The 21,648-nt window shown below is 45.7% G+C and overlaps 2 protein-coding genes across 2 annotated transcripts; both read right to left on the reverse strand.

The window, feature by feature from the left end:
• Positions 1-1,824: 1,824 nt before the first annotated feature.
• LOC127211996 (olfactory receptor 2D2-like) lies at positions 1,825-2,763 on the reverse strand. The gene has a single exon (XM_051172089.1). The coding sequence runs from the start codon at positions 2,761-2,763 to the stop codon at positions 1,825-1,827; it is 939 nt and encodes a 312-aa protein (XP_051028046.1).
• An 8,959-nt stretch (positions 2,764-11,722) lies between these two features.
• LOC127211957 (olfactory receptor 2A12-like) lies at positions 11,723-12,670 on the reverse strand. The gene has a single exon (XM_051172044.1). The coding sequence runs from the start codon at positions 12,668-12,670 to the stop codon at positions 11,723-11,725; it is 948 nt and encodes a 315-aa protein (XP_051028001.1).
• Between the last annotated feature and the right edge of the window lie 8,978 nt (positions 12,671-21,648).

The raw sequence follows: 21,648 nt of genomic DNA on the forward strand, positions 1-21,648 counted from the left end.
ACTACATTCCCTGCCTTTGGATCCCTCCCTGCCCCCCCCCCCCCGCCCCTGGCTACCTCATCTGGCTTCAGTAGAGGAAGACACACCTGCTCTTGCTTCAACTTGCTATGCCAAGGCTGGTTGGCATTTGTGGGAGGGCTCCTCTCTTCTGAGGAAAAGGAGAAGAGGGATGAATGGGGAAGGGGAGGGGAGAGGGAGGGACTTGGGAGCAGAGGAGGAAGAGGAAGCTGTGAATGGAATGTAAAGTAAATAAATTTTTTTTTTTTAAAAAAGGGCAAAACCCCGATGTGATAGTGGCCAGAAATCAGTTTAATAACAGCAAGACCCACAGAAATGGTTTGTGCTTATAAAGAGCCTATGTGGAACGAGGGTAGTGTGGGAAGGAAGGTCCCTCCATTCATAAAATAACTGATTTAAAACTCTCCACCGGGTCCCTTTATCGCCCCAGATCTAGGGTGACGCTGTATCTGCTTTTCCCTCTTCTGCATCTCCTCACTTCTCACAACCTTGGGTAGACAGAGTACTTTTTCCTCTATAACATCAAGACAGGCTGAAAAAATTTCAAAGTGGACATTATTTAAATAAGGAGCAAGGAAAAAAAAAAGAAATAGACATATTTCAAAAACACAGAGCCTCTTAGCAGTAGCCCTAACTGTTTGATATCACCCAGAGGTGCCTTAAGGGGAAGACACAGATCTGCTTCTCAGCAGAGTCTCTTTCACTTCCTGCTTCTGGCATTTCACTCGCTTTCCTCCTTACTCTTTCCAGCCATTTTCAGAGCCCAGGAGGATCACAGCTGATTCATGCATGATGGTTTATTGTTCAATAATGAATATAAAACAATTAAATCCTGGGAGCCGGAGAGATGGCTCAGTCGTTAAGAGCACTGGCTGCTCTTGTAGAGGACCTGCGTTCAATTCCCAGTACCTACGTGGTGACTCCCAAACCATCAGTACCTCCAGATCCAAGGGAATATGTTGCCCTCTTCTGGCCTCCACGGGTACTGCATGTATGTGGTGCACAGACATAAATGCAGGCAAACCATCCCAATACAAATAAAATAAAATAAAAATCTAAAAATAAGTGCTTTAAAAAAAAATAACGACATATGCTGAAAGAAACTAAAATATTCCAGGCTCCTTAGTAGGCATTTTCATATATTGCCTCATGCAATCCTTGCAACTTCCCTGTGCGGGAGAATTAGAAAACTCACAATAGTTGAGTGACTTGAAAAATTCACATACTCAGTAGTGGGTAAAACTCTACCCATCACTTGTCTTGTTACTGACCAAATATTTGACGGGCAATGTAGGAGAGGCGGAGTTGATTTGGGCTTACAGTTTGAAGGGACACAGTCATCACGGAGGGGAAGGCCTGGTGGCGGGTGGCTCCATGCAGACAAGAGCATACAGCTGGGATTCCTCGCCTCCTGACTTGGTCTTGGTTGGACGGTGTGTGAGACCATGTTATAACATCCAGTGACTCACTTTCTCCAGCTAGGCTTAATCTCCTAAAGGTTCCATAACCTTTCCAAACAGTGTTACCAGCTGGGGACAAAGTGGTTAAATAAGCAAGCGTCTGAGGGACATTTCATACTCAATCCCCAACGCTAATTCTCTAGCCCTGGTCTGTCTGGCTGGGGTCTCGATCACTAAACCCTTCCTTCAGGCAGCACCACTCAACGTCTGAGCCTCCTGTCCATCCCCGGCCTGGGAAAGTGTAAAGAGCTCTTTATGGGGGTCTTGCTATTTCACGGAGGAGTCCCTGGGGAGGCCATGACTCTAAGTCCTACTTACAGCTTCCTGAGCATTTATCGTCAAAGCATCACTTCGGAGCCCTACTCCATCCCACTAGTTTGAGGAAAGCCCTTTTCACATCCTTGTTCCTTAGACTATAGATGACGGGGTTGAGGAAGGCTGTGACAATGTTATAGAAGAGGGCCATTTTCTTGCCGCTCTTTGATAAGGAGCCGGAGCCGGGACTCATGTACATGATGATGCACGGAATGGCGAACATAGTGACCACAGTGATGTGGGAGGCGCAGGTGGAGAAGGCCTTGATCCTCCCCTGGGTCGAGCGGATCTTCATGATGGTGGTGCAGATGTTGGCGTAGACAACAGCAACAAGAGAGAGAGGGACCACGATGACATTGAAGCCTGTGATGAAGTCCACCAAGTCATTAAGGGATGTGTCTGCACAGGCTAGCTTCAGAACTGCAGGGACCTCATAGAAGTAGTGATCAATTTCATTAGGCCCGCAATAAGGCAGTCGCATAGCAAAGAAAGTATAGCACAGGCCACCCACCACACCGTAGGTGGTGCAGATACCCACCATGAGGAGACACATCCCACGGCTCATGATGACCTTGTACCTCAGCGGATGGCAGATGGCCACATACCTATCCAGAGACATGATGGAGAAAAGCCAGGACTCAGTGACCCCAAAGAGAAGAAAGATGTACATCTGGGCCACACACCTTGTGAAAGAGATGGCCCTCTTCCTGCTGAGAATATGCACCAGCATTTGGGGCACCGTCGTGGTGGTATAGCACACGTCCAACATGGAGAGGACGCCAATAAAAAAGTACATGGGTGTGTGGAGGCGTGAGTCCTGGTGGATGAGTGTGACAAGGAGGCTGTTGCTTAAGAGGATCAGCAGGTAGAAGACTAAAAAGAAAGCGAAGAGCAGAGGATTGGTCCTGGGGTTGGGGGTGAAGCCCAGTAAGATGAATTCTGTCACGGTGGACCAGTTGAGTTCCTGCATCGCGATCCTTCCTGTTTAAAGAGGTTTCAGACACGTGATTCATTGAGTGTATCACGGGCGTGCAGGGCGGTTCTGTAACTGTTGAGCATTTACACTGACAGGCTCAGAGGCTTTGGATTGGCAAGTGGCTGGTCCTGAGAAGTAACTCCCATTTGTAGCTTGACTGGTACTGATACAAATGGCAGGGGCAGAAGAGGGCGGCCCCATAACGTGCTTTCCATTCTGGTTTGCACCTATGATCTATCCACTTCTCCCAGCGCAGCCTTGTGTGTGTCCGTTGGCTACTCTGCCACTTCCCATTTTGTCTTGGGACTACAGACTTGCTAAATCTTACACGAATAGAGATTAGAATCAAGGTTGGGCCTTTCCATTGACTTAGGTTAAAGTTTTTTTTTTTTTTTTTAATCACCGTTAGGATGTATAAAGGTTTGTGTAGGGTGTGTGCGTGTGCTGGTGCACCACATGCATGGAGGTACCCACAGAAGCCAGAGGAAGGCATCCTATTCCTGGAACTAACATTACAGGGAGTTGTGAGCTGTCCTGTGCGGGTGCTAGGAACCGAACTTGTATCCTCGGCAAAAGCAACAAGGCCCCTTAACCCTGACCCACACCTGGCTTTCTAATGGATATTTTGGTGCTCCTACTCAGGTCATCACACTTGCATGGCAAGCCTGTTACCGGCTGAGCCAGCCCCACAACCCATTCATACCAGGTTTTAACTCACACCACGTGGTACCCTGGTTTCCTACATGGCTTTCAACTTTCTTTTTTGTGGACCATCACAGAGACATTTAGTACAGTTTCTCCAGAAACTACCTTGAATTTATTTTAAAATTATAAACAAAGAAGCATCGTGCCTCATGCTAAGATTGCACGCAGAAAGCATTTAATGGGAGGCTGCAGGCCAAATATAAGATACAGCCTTATTTTCGGTGGATTATCTACTTTTATTTTTTAATTAACTTCTAACTTTAAAAAAAAAAAAACAGTTGTGCTTACAGATACAAAACTGGACTTTGAGGATCACAACTTAGACCTGGCCTTGTCCAGCCCTTGTTTCTATACTCAGAAGCAGCCTAGAGACAAGTAGATAGCTCTGACTCTTGCTCTCCTTCTGAATAGGATGGGGACTTCCTTACATAAGCATTATTATTATTATTATTATTATTATTATTATTATTATTGTTGTTATTATTATTATTATTATTATTATTATTATTATTATTATGTGCATTTACATTGCCTGCTTAGCCCCCTAGCATATGGATTTATGGCCCCTATCCTAGAGGTGTGTTCAAATTATGTGCTGCTGTGACCACTGTTAAATAATCTTCAGAAAATTTTATTTTCTTTACTTTTCTGAGACAGATTCTCTCTGTAGTCCTGGCTGTCCTGGACCTCACTCTAGACCAGATTGGCTTTGAACTCAGAGATCCACCTGCCTCTGTTAGTATTAAAGGGGTACACCAGCATACCCAGCCTATCTTCAGAGAAAATTTTCCAAAGAAAAGGTGGGTAAGTGAGAGGAAGATCAGCTGGCTGGGGACAGACAGCCTGGTGCAGAGTTTCTCTGGTTATCTGGTGACCCTTTGCTGAGCTGCACGGACACCCAACACTTCCTGCTTATGCCTCGGGTTGCCCCAGGAAACCAAGGGCTGGTTCTCACTAGGTGCCTTGGTGGACTGGCTAAGTGCTCCTTAAGAAGCCCTTTAAGGCTGAAGCAGGCACCGAGGTTGGGAAGGAGGCTACTCTTCGAGACGGGCTCTCTCCTGACAACACAACTGGGAATTCCCACTGGCAGGGGCGAGCATTTGCCACGAGGCTTAATTAGAGTCTTACACTTTCAGAACTATATAGTGTCAATTTCCATAAAGCGCTTAACCATCTTTTGTCTGGACAAATCTATGGGCTATGAAGCCATCTCTCCTCCCCTCCCCCAGAGGAGCATGGCAGCCTGTGTCCCCTCTTACTATTTATTCTTACTTACACTCATTGAAGTTCCTCATTTCACCAAAGCCCAGAGAGGAGGAGTCGTTGAGCTGGGGCTGCGTAGACAGCCAGGGAGTATGACGAGCATCAAGTCCTGCAGGCCAGGGAGGAAAGATGCAAGTGACAGGTCTAGGACTGCTCGCCCCCAATGATGCACTTGCCTCTTGGTCACTAGTGAAGCCCTGAATTGGCTCCTAGTCTCACTGTCTTTGGCTGGTTTGCCCTGTGTCTTAGGGCTGGTTGGTTGGGCTCTCTGAGCTTCGAATTTGGACTCTGTCACATCTAGCTTATGGATGAGCTGCTGTCAGGGAAAAGACAGAGATGAGTTATGAGGCTGCGGAGTCTTGGTAGAGGGTGACTCTCTAGGCCCCAGATGACCATGTCAGGATGGAGTGGAAAGTAGAGAATTGTTGGCATTTTACTGCAAACCCTTGTGCCTGTCTCCAGCTCCTCTCCTGCAGTTCAGGCTGGGATGAGTCACTTAAGGCTGCTGACTTTGCCATTTCAGGCTCTCACTCTCAGCAGGCCATTGAGTCTTATCTAGAGAGAGAATGTTGACTTTCATAACATCTGGTTCTACATGTGTTTTCTTTTTTTTCTGTCAAAAGCACCTCCTCCCTTCACACTATTCTTCCATATCTGCACAGACCTTTAAAGGTAAGAATAATTCAGAGGTGAAAAAAAAAACAAAACAGAGAGAAAGTAGGAAAAGCTGGTGAGGTCCCAAAAGGAAGACAGATACACAGGGAACCAGAGGCCGGTGCTGATGGGGTGGGTGTGAGTGAGGGAAGCATGGTGCTCAGGAGTGGAGAGAGAGAGGACTGGGACCTCAGAAGGAGGGAGGTGGTGGGGGACAGGGGTGGGGCCTGGAGAGCTGAGAGTTAAGGGGTTAATCAGGGGTAAAGAGATCTTGCTACTGTTCTAGTGGACCCACGTTCAGTTCTCAGCACCCGTGTCAGGCACCTTTCACCACTTGCAGCTTCAGGAGATCTGATACCCTCTTCTGGCCTCCATGGGAACCCAGCACAGACGAGGCAGGCACACATACAATTGAAAAAAAAATACAGTTTTTTTTTCTCAAAAGAGGGGACATTGAGGCTTTATAAGAGACTGTTGGAGGGACCAAAGAAGGTGCGCCCGCGCGCGCACGCACGCACGCACACACACACACACACACACACACACACACACACACACAAAGAGAAAGGAGAATGGGGAAGGAGGAAAGAAGGCTGTGATGCTGAGCAGGCATGGAATGATGGCAGTGAGACCACACAGTTTGTCAGGGATACATAGACACACACATATACACACAGAGGGAGAGAGAGAGAGAGAGAGAGAGAGAGAGAGAGGGAGAGAGAGCGAGAGCGCTAGCTAAGTTGTGAATGGCTACTTATAAGATGAAAATAAAGTCAGAGACCAAGGGAGAGAAAGAGGTATTTAGGAATATAGGAAGAAGGGAAAGAAGAGGGAAGAGTTCGGGGCTGGAGGAAGAACGCAGGAGCAGGCAGGCAGGGGACTAAGGACAGGGTAAGAGATGCGGACATGACGGGAGGATGCAGAAGACCATGTTCTAGCCGGAGACTCACAAAGGGGGAGGAAGCCTTGTGAGTCAGAGAGGATGTTGGAAGAAGAAAGATGGATGGAAATTAGGAAGGAGAGGACTGCTCTACAGGCAAAGCTAGAGAACGAGAGAGCCCAGGAGAGACGTAAGATAGGCAGAAAGAGTAGACTCAAGACCCGGGCAGAGAACCTCAGGGGGGCAGGAGGGAGAGACGGTGCTCACAGGCACAGCAAACAGAAGCAAGAGATAGAGAGCAATGGACAAGGGGTGACAGCAAGCCAGAGGCTAGGAGGACACAGGCCTGGCACAGATGGGCAATAGGCAGACTCAGAGGTAACGAGGAGGCAGGGACAGGTGGCCACATACACTCACACAGACTGGAAAAGGGACAGAGTCAGACACACGAGGCCAGCTGGCCAACAGAAACTGCAGATCGCTCTGGGCTCCTACCTGGGGCTCTCGGCCAGCACAGCTGCAGATGAAGCAGCTGCCAGCTCTCCAGGAGGACTGAGGACACTCCTGTCCTGAGCTTATAGTCCTGCAGGAAAGAGGGTGTAGGCAGTGCTGCCTCAGACTCTGGAGGCCACTCCTGAGTGGCCCCAGGGATCCAGAGAGGACAGTTTCAGCAGCCGTCTCTGGGCCAGAGGGAGAGGCACTGGGCTCTGAGGTTTCTCACTTTCCAGGGACAGCCAGGCTGCTCTTTCTTCTGGGTTCTAAGACAGCTAGAGATGCAGCTGAGACAGGGCTGTGGATACTGGGGACATTGTGGGTACTCTGACAAGACTGCAGGCCAGAGCTGACTCAATGGCTCTTCCTCCAGGGGGGAAAAACCATGAGGCATTGTGGGAGCTCTGGTAACACAGGAGCCTATGTAATTGCCCTTTCTTTCTCCCTGCCAGGTGATGTCCCCAGGGCATTTGTAACCCATTAGGATAGTAGGTAAAGTGTCTAGGGTCCTTGAGCTGTCCTGGTCTACAGACATGTAGACTAAACACCAAAGGTTATGGACTCAAAATTAGAGGCCATGCAAAGCACACATTACTAGTATATTTGATGATGATGATGATTATGATTATCATTATTATTGGCAATCAGCTACAGTTCATTAAACACTCACATGGTCGCATCATAAGTGATTGCATTTAGACCGCATTCAGTGTGGGACGTGGCACATCTTATTCTTTATCTTATATAGCAGGGAGCCAGTGAGGATCTTAAACCGCCCAGCGGCCTCACAGGTCTCAGCCCTCTGTATCCTGGCATCAGGCCATTTAGTGAAGAACCTTTTTCTTCTCTGAGGGAAGCACAATGTGGGCCAGGAACTCGGGCACCGATTCAAGACAGACACCGGGAAGACTTTTCATCTTGGGATCGAATCTGAGCGAGACAGTAGGGAGGACTTGGGATGCTCACTTTTGAGGTCTTTGGATAAAAAGGGAAGGTTGAAGCTCATTCTTGCTTGATAGCAATAGCAACGGGAGACTGGCAACTGAGAGCGAGAGACGTCGAAGGCTCCTGTGACAACCCTCCCCCTAAGAGAAGCTGTCCAGACAGGAAGCCAGTAAATGTTAAATGTTTTACTGCAAAAATTAAAGCATGGGCAAACATAGAGAAATTAGTAACTCCCACGATCCCATTATCCAGCTTCCACTCTTATCAATTTAAGACAATTTTTGCTTTACTTATACCCTTAAGCACTTAACCAGACTTTCATATTATTCTGGAGCAAATCACACATATCAACCAACTTCATCCATAAATAATTCAGTATGTATGTCTAACAACAACAAAAAAGAAACAACACCATTATCATACCAAACAAAGGCCCCAATGATGGCATACATTGTTAATCTCTGTGCTCAGTAGGCAGAGGCAGGTGGGGCTTTGTGAGTTCAAGGCCAGTCTTTTCTACATAGCAGGTTCCAGGCCTGCCGGGGCTACACAGTGAAAGAGAGTCAGTCTTGCCTAGTATTGTCTGTCTGTCTGTCTGTCTCTCTCATGCATGTGTGTTTGCATGTGCAGGTGCGTGCACGCGTACACACACACACACACACACACACACACACACACACACACACACGCACACCACACAAGCCCCAAGATCTCCAAATTACATGAAATACAAAGTCAATGTTCAGGCCGTCCGGTGGTGGCACACGCCTTTAATCCCAGCACTTGGGAGGCAGAGGCAGGTGGATTGCTGTGAGTTCGAGGCCAGCCTGGTCTACAAAGGGAGTCCAGGATAGCCAAGGCTACACAGAGAAACCCTGTCTCGAAAAACAAAAACAAAAACAAAAACGAAAAGCAAAGGCAATGTTCAAATACCTCATAAATGTCATAGTTTTTTACAATATTGAATCAGAATCCAAATATAGACATTAGAAATTGCTCTATCTCCCTAGTCTCTAAGTTGATAAGTTACTCACTCATCTTTCATTTGTTAGGGTGGTTTTGTTTGTTTGTTTGTTTTGATTGTTGTTGATTTAAAAAAAACTCATGACACATTTGTTAAATAAAGCATTTAATTTCTTATAGTTTGGATTTTTTATTGTAATTCTGTAAGTTAGCAGTTATGTCCAGGTGCTTTGTTAAATTCATAGTCCATCTTTATCGTTTTTAGGGAAGAGTTCTTCATAGGCAATGGTACATTGTTCTCAGGAACATATGCTCTCAGATTGCTCCTCTTGTTTGATGTCAACAGGATCCAGTGTTTGCATGTATTAATTTATTAGACCTTGAAAAGTGGTTGTTGTACATCTGAAGAGATGACCCAGTGGTTAGGAGAGCTCTGGCTGTTCTTCCTGAGAACCGGATTTCAATTTTACCACCAATGCGTGGTGGCTCACAAGTGTCTGTAGTTCTAGTCCAAGGTGATCTAACGCTCTCTTCTAGCCTCTGTGGGCACCAGGCATGTACAGGATGCACAGGCATACATGCAAGCAAAACAAACAAACAAACAAACAAAAACAAACAAACAAACCCACCCGTGTACATGAAGAAAGAGGAAAAAATGGTGATATTAAGATTATGTCTGTATATTTTAATTATTATTAAAGCCAGGTACGGTGGCACACGCTTGCGATCCCATCACTCAGGGAGACAGAGGCAGGTGGATCTCTGTGAGTTTGAGGCCAGCCTGGTCTGCAAAGTGAATCCAGGACAGCCAGGGCTACACAGAAAAACCCTGTCTGGAAAAACAAACAAAAATTATTTACTAAAACAAACCAATAAAAAAATAAACATGCGCACCTTTTAACTGGACAACCAAACATGCTCGCCTTCTAACTGAACAACCAAACATGCTCATCTTCTAAGTGGACGTCCATTGGCACGCTTGGTGTTGCAAAGACCCTTCACTTACAGTTTTGATATGCAGAAGTTGCTTTACTGGTATCATATTTTAAGCCATCATGAATCAATGAATTAGAACATTATATTTAGCTTCCTTATCAATGTGGAAAAAAAAACCAGCCTAGAGGAGGGAAGGTTTGCCTTTGCTCGTGGCCAGAGGTTTCAGCCCATCATGACCGAAGGGTACGTACGGTAGAGCCAAGTCCTCACCTCAGCAGCCAGAAGGCAGAGGGGCGGAATACCTGCACTCGCTGCCTTTCCTTTATTCCTCCCATGTACCTGAACCTTTGGACAGATGCTCACATTTAGGGTTGCTCTTTCTTCTTACTCTCCCAGAGGCCTTTGTAGACACACTCAGAGGTGTTCCATGCTGAGCCACTAGGCACTTCTTTTTTATTACTGAAAGTATGTTCTCCTTCTGAAGTGTGCCCTAAGTCAAACCAGACATTGGTTGGTTACTTCCACAAGCTTTGTGCCACCACTGCCCTAGCTTTTTGTTTGGTTGGTTGGTTGGTTTTTATTGTGGTTGTTGTTTTGTTTTGAGACAGTGTTTCTCTGCAAGGTCTTGGCTGTCCTGGACTCACTTTGTAGACTAGGCTGGCCTTGAACTCACAGAGATCCACCTGCCCCTGCCTCCCTGAGTGCTAGGATCACAGGCGTGCTCCACTGTGCTTAACACATATAAGGATAATTCTATACATCGCTCTCTTAAATTCAATCTAAGCCAAGCAAAAGTTTAACAGAAGATTGAATAGACCACGTTAAAGATAGCTTAAAGTAAGCTCTTCAAAGGCACTTTAACTCTGTTATGATCTAATCTTCTTTAACAGGGTTTCTTTATTTTAGATTTATGTGCATGAGTGCTTTGTGTACATGTATGTCTGGGTACCACATGCATGCAGTGCCTGCAGAGGCCAGAAGAGGCTGTCAGATCTTCTGGAATGGAAGTTACTGACAGTTGTGAAGTGCCATGTGGGTTGCTGAGAACTGAAAACCAAGTCTTCTGCAAAAGCCATCTCTCCAGCCCTGTCTGGAGTTTGCTTTGTTTTGTTTTTAAGGAAAAGTGGATTGGACAAAGCATGACAAAAGATTAATGTGTCTATCTCTGTCTCTCTCAGTCACATGTCTATATGTATATATGATATAGATGCGTATATAAATAGATTATAGATACAGTATGCATACATATTTTTATTTTATGAAATATATATTTATCTTCTCAAAATTGATATTTAAAATATAGATTTAAAATAAACAAAGTAAGAGGCTAGAGAGATGGCTTAAGGGTTAAGAGCACATCTTGTTCTTGTAAAGGACCTGAGTTTTGCTCCCAACACCCATATTAGGTGGCTCACAAACACTTGTAAGCCTGGATTCAAGGGAATGTGACACCTCTAACTTCCGAAGACACCTGCACTCACATCACACACATTCATGCAAGCCCTCTCCTTCTCCCTCTCCTTCCCTCCCTCCCTCTCTCCCTCTCTTCCTCCCTCCCCACCCCCTCTCTCTCAATAATAAAAATAAATATCAAAATCTAAACTGATCCAAGTAAGTCATTTTCCCAAACTGAGCTTAGATGAGATCAGTTATTAGCCACAGTTTTACAGATAGATCTCAAACCACCTTAGCTCAGACTTTATAGCATCTGGTACAAAGAGCAATACCAAATATTAGCTACGAAGTGTTCATCAAACAACAGGCCAAGGCTGTGTGTTTTCGTAGTCTACCTCATGCCACTTTCAAACCCAAATTCCTTTATACTGAAGAAAAGCCCGTGTTCCCTTGGCTGTGAGATGAACATCTAGAAGTACAAATGAGCACATGAAAAGCTATCAAGCAGCGTCCATGAACTCTAAGGACAGCCTTTTAGAAACATCCTTCTCCTCCAGAAATTAACTGAGTCTTCAGTAAAGCTGAAAACTTAGCAAGCAACGGTGGGACTTTCTGTTTAGGAGTAGCGCAACCTCTCCCGGCGGCTTAGAGCTCCAGGAAAAGTTGTCTTGCTCAGAACTGATGTCTTCAGTATGCCAAGTGAGTTCCTTCAGTTCTGGGTCACTTGGCTGTCCCTCTGTCTCCTAGCACTTTCTGAAAAGCCCCTTTCACATCCTTATTCCGGAGGCTGTAGATGATGGGGTTGAGGAAGGCAGAGACGACATTGTAGAACAGAGCCAGCTTCTTGTCCCGCTCTGGGTCATACCAAGAGCCAGGCCTCATGTACATGAGCATGGCTGGCCCATAGAACATGGTGACCACAGTGATGTGGGAGGCACACGTGGAGAAGGACTTGAGCCTCCCCTGGGATGAGCGGATTCTTAAGATGGAGGCAAAGATGCGGGCATAGGAGGCCAGGATGAGGGAGAGAGGGACCAAAAGTAAGATGAAGCCCAACACGAAGTCCAAGTGGTCATTGAACGAGGTGTCTGCACAGGCCAACTTTAGGACAGCGGGGACCTCACAGAAGAAGTGGTTGACCTTGTAGGGGCCACAGTAGGGCAGACGCATGGTGAAGACAGTGTAGATCAGGGCACCAGTGATGCTAATGGACCAACAGATTGCGATCATCGTGATACAAACCAGGCGGCTCATGAGTAGAGAGTAATGAAGCGGGAAGCAGATGGCGACATACCTGTCATAGGCCATGATGGCATAGAGAACACACTCAGCAATACCCAGGACCAGAAAGATGAACATCTGGGCTACACAAGCACCCCAGGAGATGGTCCTCCTTGGACACAGCGTATTAACCAGCATCTGGGGCACAGTGGTAGTGACGTAACTCATGTCGACCATAGAGAGGACACTGAGAAAGAAGTACATGGGCGTGTGGAGGCGAGAGTCTAGGTAGATCAGAGTGACGATGAGGCCATTGCCCAGGAGGGTGACCAGGTAGAGCAGAAGAAAAAAGATAAACAGGACCACTCTGACCTGTAACTCACTGGAGAAGCCAAGGAGGATAAACTCGGACACTGAGCTGCAGTTTTCCTTTCTAAGGGTCTGCATGGTGGTTGACTGTTCCAGAGACACAAGCACCTCACTGTTCTGCCTGTGGTCTTACGGGAGGAAGAGAGGAGCCACGCCCCATATGCAACAGCACACACAGTTGCTTCCAACGATGCAGTCACACCTGTGTTGAGTTGGATGAAAAGAGCATCAAAGCTAGGGCAGCTGTGACACTGGTCAAGGAATTGGGAGATTTGGCTCCTCGCAGGATTGTCCCTGGAAAGCCACCTTCATCCATAGAAGACAAGGAGGTAAGTGGCTATTTTTGCAGTAGGGGATTCAGCCAACCAATGGGCACTGCCAGTTCATCTGGCCAGGGATGCACACTTGTCCCAGTATGTAGGCAGATCTTTTTGTTGAAGATTAAAATTATATATCTGAAAGTCCGGGTTAGCAGGCTGTGGGTGCTTGGGGTGCTACCAAGCCAGAGCTGTGGGGCAGCCACCAAGGTCACAGCACAGCTGAAGCTATGAAGAAGACCTTAAAATGCTGATAAACAGATGGGAGAACAAACAAAAGTTTACTGGCTTTAGGTTACAGCCAAATCCAGGCAGAAGTATATTAATTTAGAAACTCAAGATATTCATTGACTAGGCTATATCAATAAATAGATTTAAAGATTTGTAGGCAAATTAGCTTGAGACAAAATTACGACAGTTGTGTCTGATGATGTAAATGTTTTAGGTCATATTAGAAATATGTTTAGGGGCTGGGTATGTAGCTCATGTGGGAAAGCATCTTATAACATGCACTGGGCCCAGTAGCAACCATAAACCTGGTATAGCGGCACATACCTGTAATCCCAGAATCAGGAGATGGAGACAGAAGGGCCAGAAGTTCAAGGTTATCCTCAGCTACATAGGGAATCAAAGGCCAACCTTGGCTACATGAGAGCCTGTATCAAAAAAATTAAATAAACAATAATAAATGCATTGAACTGAAGCCATTATGGTATGATCCTGTATGGCAATGTTGTATTTGCCTAATAAATACTATGGCTGAAAATGGAAAAGGAAAAAATAAAGTCGAGAAGCACAAGTTAGGGACCTCACAGGAGATGGTGACCCAGGTTCTGGCTTGCTGCTCCCAGCTCCCCTGAGGCCTAGCCAGGCTTTGTTTCTTGAATTTAGATGTGTGAAGTTTTCTCTTGTCTTCTCATGACCAAGTATTTAATCAGATTCTCCTGACCGGCTCCTGCAATCACTTACCCAGTTCTGTGACCTTGATCAAATTCCTCTGTTGCTCTCAGTCTCCCCAGCTGGTAAACAGAGATGAGGCACCGAGAGGTTTTGTAGAATATAAAACAAGGGACAAGTAAGAGGAGCTAGCATAACTGAAATGTGTTCAGAGATCAGAAGATCTGTGGCTGCTCCTGGCTTTGCCCCCACGTGCTGTGTGATCTCGAGTGACTCCAACACCATCTCTAAGCATCACAGACCTGTTTTTTTTAAAAGAGACTATTGAATATGATGCATTTATTTATTTTATGTACGCCTGCATGTCAGAAGAGGGCATCAGATATCACTATATATAGGTGGTTGTGAGCTATCATGGGGTTACTGGGAATTGAACTCAGGACCTTTGGAAGAGCAGCCAGTGCTCTTAACAGCTGAGCTACTCTCCAGTTCTCTAAATATGATGCTTTTATAGCAACCTTCAACGTGACTGTCTTTGATATCAAGCTAGAGACCTGTAAACATACCAGTGCCCTGAGCACCAGGGAAGGGCTGAGAAGGATAGAACTGTGTGGGTAGGGGTTTGTTCTGGGAGCTTGAGAAGTGATCCCAAAGCATTGGTGGGTGCCTAGCTTGTGGACTTGGGGTCAACAGACTTGAATCTGGCAGCCTCTGGGGAGGCAGCCACGCTAACCACACTAGCAAGACCTCTGCAGACCTGACATCACCTTCATCATCTTCTGAGTCACAGAACTATTCAGCATCCTTGGTTTTGGTTTTGGTTTTTCATCTATAAGATGGCAATATCTCTTCCACAGTGGAGACTACTTGAGATATATCTGATTTACAGAAGGCTATCAATAAACTGTGACAACTTAGACAGCATGGCACTGGGTAGACAGAGGAGTAGGGAAAGGAGGCAGAGGAGCACTCCTGGTTATCTGAGTCCTCTGAAGGGCAGGTCTGAGTGCACAATGGTTAAGGACTAGTGGCCGTGAGAGGACGGGAAGTGGAATGGCAGACGTAGGTGCCTGAACGGGCAAAGAAAGAGATGGAGATGTGTGTTCTGAGCTTCAGGAGCATGAGGAGTTGGATACAGGAGAAAACTATGCCAGGTGAGGAAAATGTGTGAAGGTAAGAGGTGGGTACTTGGACACTGAGAGGGGAAACCTTCAGGAAACAAGAACTGGTTAGCAGGGCAAATGACCACTCCTAACATCCAGAGGAGAGCAGAAAACTAGAAAATGCCTGTGTCTCCTTCCATCTGAGCCACACTCCAGACCTGGACCATCACAGACCCCCCCCCCACTGACCTCTTCATCTACACACCAGCAGGTGCACTCTCACTTAGTGTGCCCCTTCTTGTTTTTTGTTTTGTTTTGTTTTTGAAGTTGTTGTCGTCATTGGTCTTTTTTTTTTTTTTTTTTGAAACAGGGCTTCTCTGTGTAGTCCTGGCCATCCTGGAGCTCGCTTTGTAGACCAAGCTGGCCTTGAACTCAAAGATCCACCTGTCCCCCGCCTCCCGAGTGCTGGGACTAAAGGCTCGCGCCACCACACCCAGCTTGTGTGCCCCTTCTTGTGCACCCCTGGTGGAGCTCTAGGGTTTGGTCGGTGGCTCTGACTGCGTTCACGTTGGTATGATTCTCTAGTAGCTAATGAGATGAGCAGCACTGAGATCCTGTCTGGACGGTTAGAGGCCTCTCCTCTGGGAGATTCAGGACTTCCTAGCAATTGGCCTTCTTAGTACCTTTCCTTGTCATCCTTTGCCCACTGTGGCTCCGCTGGCTCTCCTGGTCCTTTGTGTTTCCCTAGAGCCTGCGCCCTTCACAGCCCTGCTTGGGGTCTCCTGATCCTTACTGGCTTGTCCAGTTTTGTTTATTTCATGTGTGTATTGTCTTTCCAGCCAGGCTATTAGATAGCCCCACAGCATCTAGAAAAAAAAAATGAGGCACCTGTTAAAGGCTTGGAGAAGCCCTGAATTCGAGACTGCGTTCACTTGGGGGAAAGCTATGTAGGCGTTAGCCACCTGTGGCCAATGGCAAGGGCAGCCCTATCTCAGCATTAGGTTTGCCTGTGGAAACCAAGGTCTGCCCTGCCTTCGACCAAAGTCGCAAGTGCCAGGGCCAGGACTGACACCCGAGTCTTGAACAGGGGGCTTAACCACTGTGCTTTCCTGTCTCTTGCAAAGGTGCTAGGAAAGCACCCTGTTCACACTCACTCTCCTTCCTCCATCTGCTGGTGTCCCCCACCCCTGCTCCCCTGCCCAGGCTCCTTCCCAGGCTCTGAGCTTCTGAAAAAGTATGTGTCATGGAGCCAAGTCTGGAAGCGTCCACGAACAGAGGTGCAGAGCAGCTCCTGCCCCAGGACAAGCTTCTTTTCCTCCACCCCAGCGAGTGGCCCAGAGAGAAAAGGCCTCTTTGTTCCTTCTTAGGCATGGCCATCACAGCACTTCCCGCCACCACCCTCATCCCCAGCCTTCAATCACCTTCAAAGGACCAGCCTGTCCTGCCAAGAGCAGCCTCTTCCATCCCTCTGGCAGCCGCCACTGTTTTCTCTCTTGCTTCTGTGGGTCACAGGAGAAAGCAGTTCATCTTCCCCCGCTCACACTGCGGTTCTACAGGAGAGGTTCAGCATTCTCTTAAGCTTGCAGGGCGGGGCTCCAGCGGGCCGACCCAGGGGTGCTCTTGTGTCAGATGAGGTTGGAGAATGGAGTTCCAGCTCCGAGAAGCTCTCGGGATTACTCGTTCATGCCAGTGAACACAGCTCAGAGCCTCTGGGCTGGGTGAAAGTTGGAAGTCTAGCGCCCCTAAGACATTTCAAGGTCGGCCCCTAGAACTGGGCAGCTGGGCATCCTTTGGACGGTTCCATTAGAGACTGATTTTTCCTCCCCCTGAGACTTTAGAGGGAAGTCAGCTAGGCTGACCATGGAAGCCAGGTGGTCAAAACACTGAGCAGGTAGGTAGCCCTCCTCTGACCCAGTTTGAAGACTCCCGTGTGCCCGCTTGAGTCCTACTGGAATTCCATGAGAGAATAGCCGTCCACTGGCCTCATTAACTGTCACAGAATAATGATTCCCACAAAGGCGCCTGGCTTGTGCACGAGAGGCTTGGGCCTCTGTTGCCAACCTGGTAAAGCTTCCTAAGGCTCAGTTAAAATCATGAACTGTGAACTTCATACCATTAGAAAACTGAGATGAGATTAATTAACATTAATAGCTAACGTGAGTAGTCCATGCTTAAAACATTGAAGAAACTCTCCCCTCCCCTCCCCTCCCCTTCCTCCTCATCTTCATTTTCCATTTTCTGTTCCAGCACACTTGCCTGTCTCTCAACACAGTGTCTCTTCATCTAACAGTCATGGTGGGTTAACTTCTACTCATATGCACGATGATTCACTTTAAAAAAATTCTGCTAAGAATTTCTCAGTGTGTTTACTAGAGATATGAACCTATGACTCTCTTTATCTATCATACAGTTTCTCAGTTTTTGTGTTAGACTAATGTTAGGCTGACAGGATAAATTGAGGACTATGTGTGTGTTTTTTTTAAATGTTCTAGGGGAGCTTGTGCAGACTTTGTAGTATCTTATTTCTTCTTTATTTGATTGGTGGAATTCATGAGCTAACCCTCTGGGTCTAGAGTTTACACTGTGGAAGTGTTTTAACTATGCCTTTAAAATTTAAAATTTTATGCCGGTTATGGTGTCTCACAGGACATTAATTCCAGGACTCAGGAGATAGAGGCAGGTGGACCTCTGTGAGTTGGAGGCCAGCAAGGTCTACATGGTGAGTTTCAGGCCAGCCAAAACAAAGGAAGAAATAAACAAAAAGTATTTGTGACTATTCAGGTGATCTAACATTTAAAAGTGAACTTCAGCACTTAATGTCTTTCAATGAGTCTGTCCATTTGACCTAAACTTTAATTTATTAGAATAAGACCACCCATAACACTCTCCTTTTTTGTATCTGTGGAATCAACAGGGAAGCTATCCTTCTCATTCCCGACACTGGAAGTTAGTGTCTTCCAGTTTCTTTTATTTCTTGTATGTCTGGCTGTGCTATTGTTGATATTACTTGTCTCCCCAAAATAAAAACACCAGGGGCCGGAGAGAGTGCTCAGTGGTTAAGAGCACTGGTTGCTCTTCCAGAGAATCTGGGTTCAAGCCCCAGCACTCACATAGCAGCTGACAGCCAATTATAAGTCCAGTTCCAGGGGGTCTGATACCCTCTTCTGTCCTCCATGGGTACTAGGAATGCAAGACATATATGTTGGCAAAACACCCAGAGATATAAAATAAAATTTAACAACAAATTTAAAATGGCACCATCTGCTTTTACTACAGTTGTTTGTTTCTGTTCCATCTCAGTGACTTTTCTCATCTTTAATATTTTTTCCTTTTCTCTGTGTTTAACTTGATCATCTTTATCTACTTCTCCAGGCAAAGCAGGGGCCATTGATAGGGAACCTTTTTTCTTTTCTTATGTTAACATTTTAGTGCTTCAGATATTTTATTACAGACCATTTTCACCACGACACTCAATTTTTGATATAGCTTCATTTGCACTTGTAACAAATGCTAATTTTTCTTTGATTCATAGGGGCTTTATAATTGTTTTTCAGTTTTGTGTTTTTGTTTCCAGATACTTGAAGCAAATTACACTTCTTAGTTACTGTCTAGGTATGTGTCTTAGTTTCTGACCTGTTGCTGTGAGGAGACACCATGACCACAGAATTACAGAAGAGCGCATGTAATCGACGACTTGCTTACAGTTTCAGCAGCGAGCCCATGAGCATCATGGTGGGAGGCAGACAGACACGGCACTGGAGAGGCTTGGTTCATGACCGTCACCCAGCGACATGCAGGCAGAGAAGACACTGGGCTTGGCATGGGCTTCTGAAACCTCAAAGCCCACCCCCAGTGTGGTGGCTCTTCTTGGCTATCCATTTGACAATATCTGGAATGAACTAAAACCTGAGTGGCTGGGTTCACCTGCGAGGGATTTTTTTCTTAATGAGATCATTTAAGGTGGGAAGACCCACTTTTAATTTGGATCTTTTGAGGTGAGGTGGGAAGATCCACCTTTACTTTGGGCTACTCTGCTAGTAGCCTATATAAATAACATGGTAGAAAGAGTCTCTCTGAGAGAAAGACTGACTCTCTCTGTCTCTCTCTTTGTCTCTGTCTCTCTCTGTCTCTCTCTCTCTCTCTCTCTCTCTCTCTCTCTCTCTCTCTCTCTCTCTCTCTCTCTTGTTTTGGCAAGCAAGTCCATTCCTTCACTGGCATTAAAACCCATCCTTTCAGGATTCTAGTGTATACTGAATGCCAGCTGAGACGCTCATCTTCATGGAGTGAACAACTAGAGGATTCTTGGACCTTCAACTGATAGACAGTCATTGTTGGTCTGGCAAGACCATAGACTGTAAGCCACTCTAATAACTACCCCCCTCTCTGTGTGTGCTCCTATAAATAACCCTGACTAATACACCCAGTGACACACCACCTCCAACAGGGCCGCATCTGCTCTTACAAGGTCATACCTCCGAATCCCTCTCAAACAGTTCCACCAACTGGCGACCAGACATTTAAATATGTAATTCCATGAGGCTCATTTTATGTTACTGTTCAGGCTTAGCATCACTCAGAAGATTCTAGTTCTCACGTGTGTCAATTGGGGATTTGCTCTTCTCTGATTAATAGACATTAGTTAGTGTGAATGATTAGGAATGACACAGCTTGTATTTGTCGCAGAGTTTTAAAAAAAAACTTTTTATTGGTTCTTTGTGAATTTCACATTACGCACCCCAATCCCACTTATTTCCCCATCTCTTTGTACCTGCCCTCTGCCCTTGCAACCTTCTGCTCCAAAGGAAAAAAAAATCTCATTGTGGAAAAGCTGTGGTGTGTCACAGTGTGTCCCACAGTACAGCCTTTTGTCTACACTTTGTTGCTTGCAAGTGCTCATTGCAATGACTTTTTGGTCTGGTTCAAGGTCTCTGGCTTCTGGTACTCTATCAATCCTGGAACCTCACTGGGTCTCCTCTTGGATATCCTGTTGTTGCCCTGTGTCATGGAAGTCCTGTAGTTTTGGATTTGTAGGACCAGCCCCTTAATGCACACCACAGTTTATCAATTGGGTAGATGTTGGGATGGGCCAACACAAACCCTGGATCTGGGTCTGGGAGGTATCTGAGCTGGTCAGCCTACCAGCTCTCCTGCACCCACACTACCACTGCTCCAGCTAGCTCATCCAATGCTATGTGGCTCACAATTATTCAAACGAACATACTATGTTTATGCCCATGTCTTTCAGTTTTTGACTGTCTAAAAAAATTCTTTGCTTCAATTTTGAGATACATTTCCTAGAAATGTGGTTGCTGGGAATTGAACTCAGGACCTTTAGAAGAGCAGTCAGTTTTCTTAACCGCTGAGTCATCTCTCCAGCTTCATTGACTTTTTTTTTTTTTTTTTTTTTTGCCAGTCATGTTTGGTTCTATCCTAGGTCAGTGAGGCTTCATCTAGCAACTTATGAAAACAAATGCAGAGACCCACAGCCAAACATTATGAGGAGTTCAGGGGATCCTGCTGAAAAAGGGGGAGGAAGGATTGTAGGAGCCAGAAGGGTAAAAAAAAACCTGTACTCATATGGGTTCACTGGGACAGAGATGACAATCAGGGAGCCTGTATGGGTCTAACCCAGGCCCTCTGCATATATGTTATATTTATGTAGCTTGGTGTTTTTGTGTGGTTCTTAGCAGAGGGAGCAGGGGCTGTTTTTGATGATTTTATGACCCTTTTCCTTATACTGGGTTGCCTTGCTCAGCCTTAATATGAGGGGAGGTGCCTAATATTATTGTAACTTAATATGCCATGCTTGGTTGATATCTTTTGGGAAGACTGCCCTTTTCTAAAGGAAAATGGATGAGGAGTGGACGGGGAGGGAGGAGGTTGGGAGAGGGACGGAGGGAACGGTGGATGGATGGAGGGAGGGAGGAGAAACTGCATTTTGGATGTAACATATAAGAGAATAAATTAATGAAATACGTAGAAAGCAATAAAGTTGAAAAAATAATTTCCTCCTTTATTTCCTCCCCACCCAACTTTTTGTCATTTTCAAAGCCCATTGAGTCCCATTACTGCTGCCTATGTTTTTTTTAAGGTGTGTGGCCACCCACTGGAGCATGTTACATGTAAATAAAACTAAAGAAATGAAAAACTTAACCAATAAAAACTTTAAGACACTGAAGAAAGAAAGTGAAGAAGTTACCAGAAGACTAATTGATGTCCCATGATCAAGAATTGGTAGGATTAGCATTATGAAGAATAGCTATCCCATAAAAAACACACTACAGATTATCCCATCAAAATTCCAGTGCAATTTCAGTTTATAGAAAATAAAAAAATAACCTTAAGTTTTATGTGGAAACACAGAAGACCCAGAATAGCCAAAACAATCATGTGTGTTTTTCATCGAACTTTATTGGAATCCATAAAGTTATAATTTCAAACCTATTTTCATATATCATTTTCTTAAATACTTTGAAGACACATTAAACCACCTAACATCATCCCACAGACTTATTGTTAAGGTCTTTCATCTTTCAGTGTTTTGTTCTGGTTCATTTTTGTTACCATGTCTCCAAGCCTATTAATTATTTTCTCCTGTAATGTCATCTATCATTCATCTCACTTAGTGAATTTTCCATCTAACACGCTGTAGTTTTCACCTATACGTATGTAGGCCTTAGATGCTGTGGTGGTTGGAACGGGAATGGTCCCCATAAGCTCATATGTTTGAATGCTTGGC

This window comes from Acomys russatus, chromosome 29 (assembly GCF_903995435.1).
Source record: "Acomys russatus chromosome 29, mAcoRus1.1, whole genome shotgun sequence".
NCBI classification, from domain to species: domain Eukaryota; kingdom Metazoa; phylum Chordata; class Mammalia; order Rodentia; family Muridae; genus Acomys; species Acomys russatus.

Coding starts and splice junctions, on each gene's coding strand:
- LOC127211996 (XM_051172089.1), bottom strand. CDS start 2,763: ATGCAGGAACTCAACTGGTCCACCGTGACAGAATTCATCTTACTGGGC.
- LOC127211957 (XM_051172044.1), bottom strand. CDS start 12,670: ATGCAGACCCTTAGAAAGGAAAACTGCAGCTCAGTGTCCGAGTTTATC.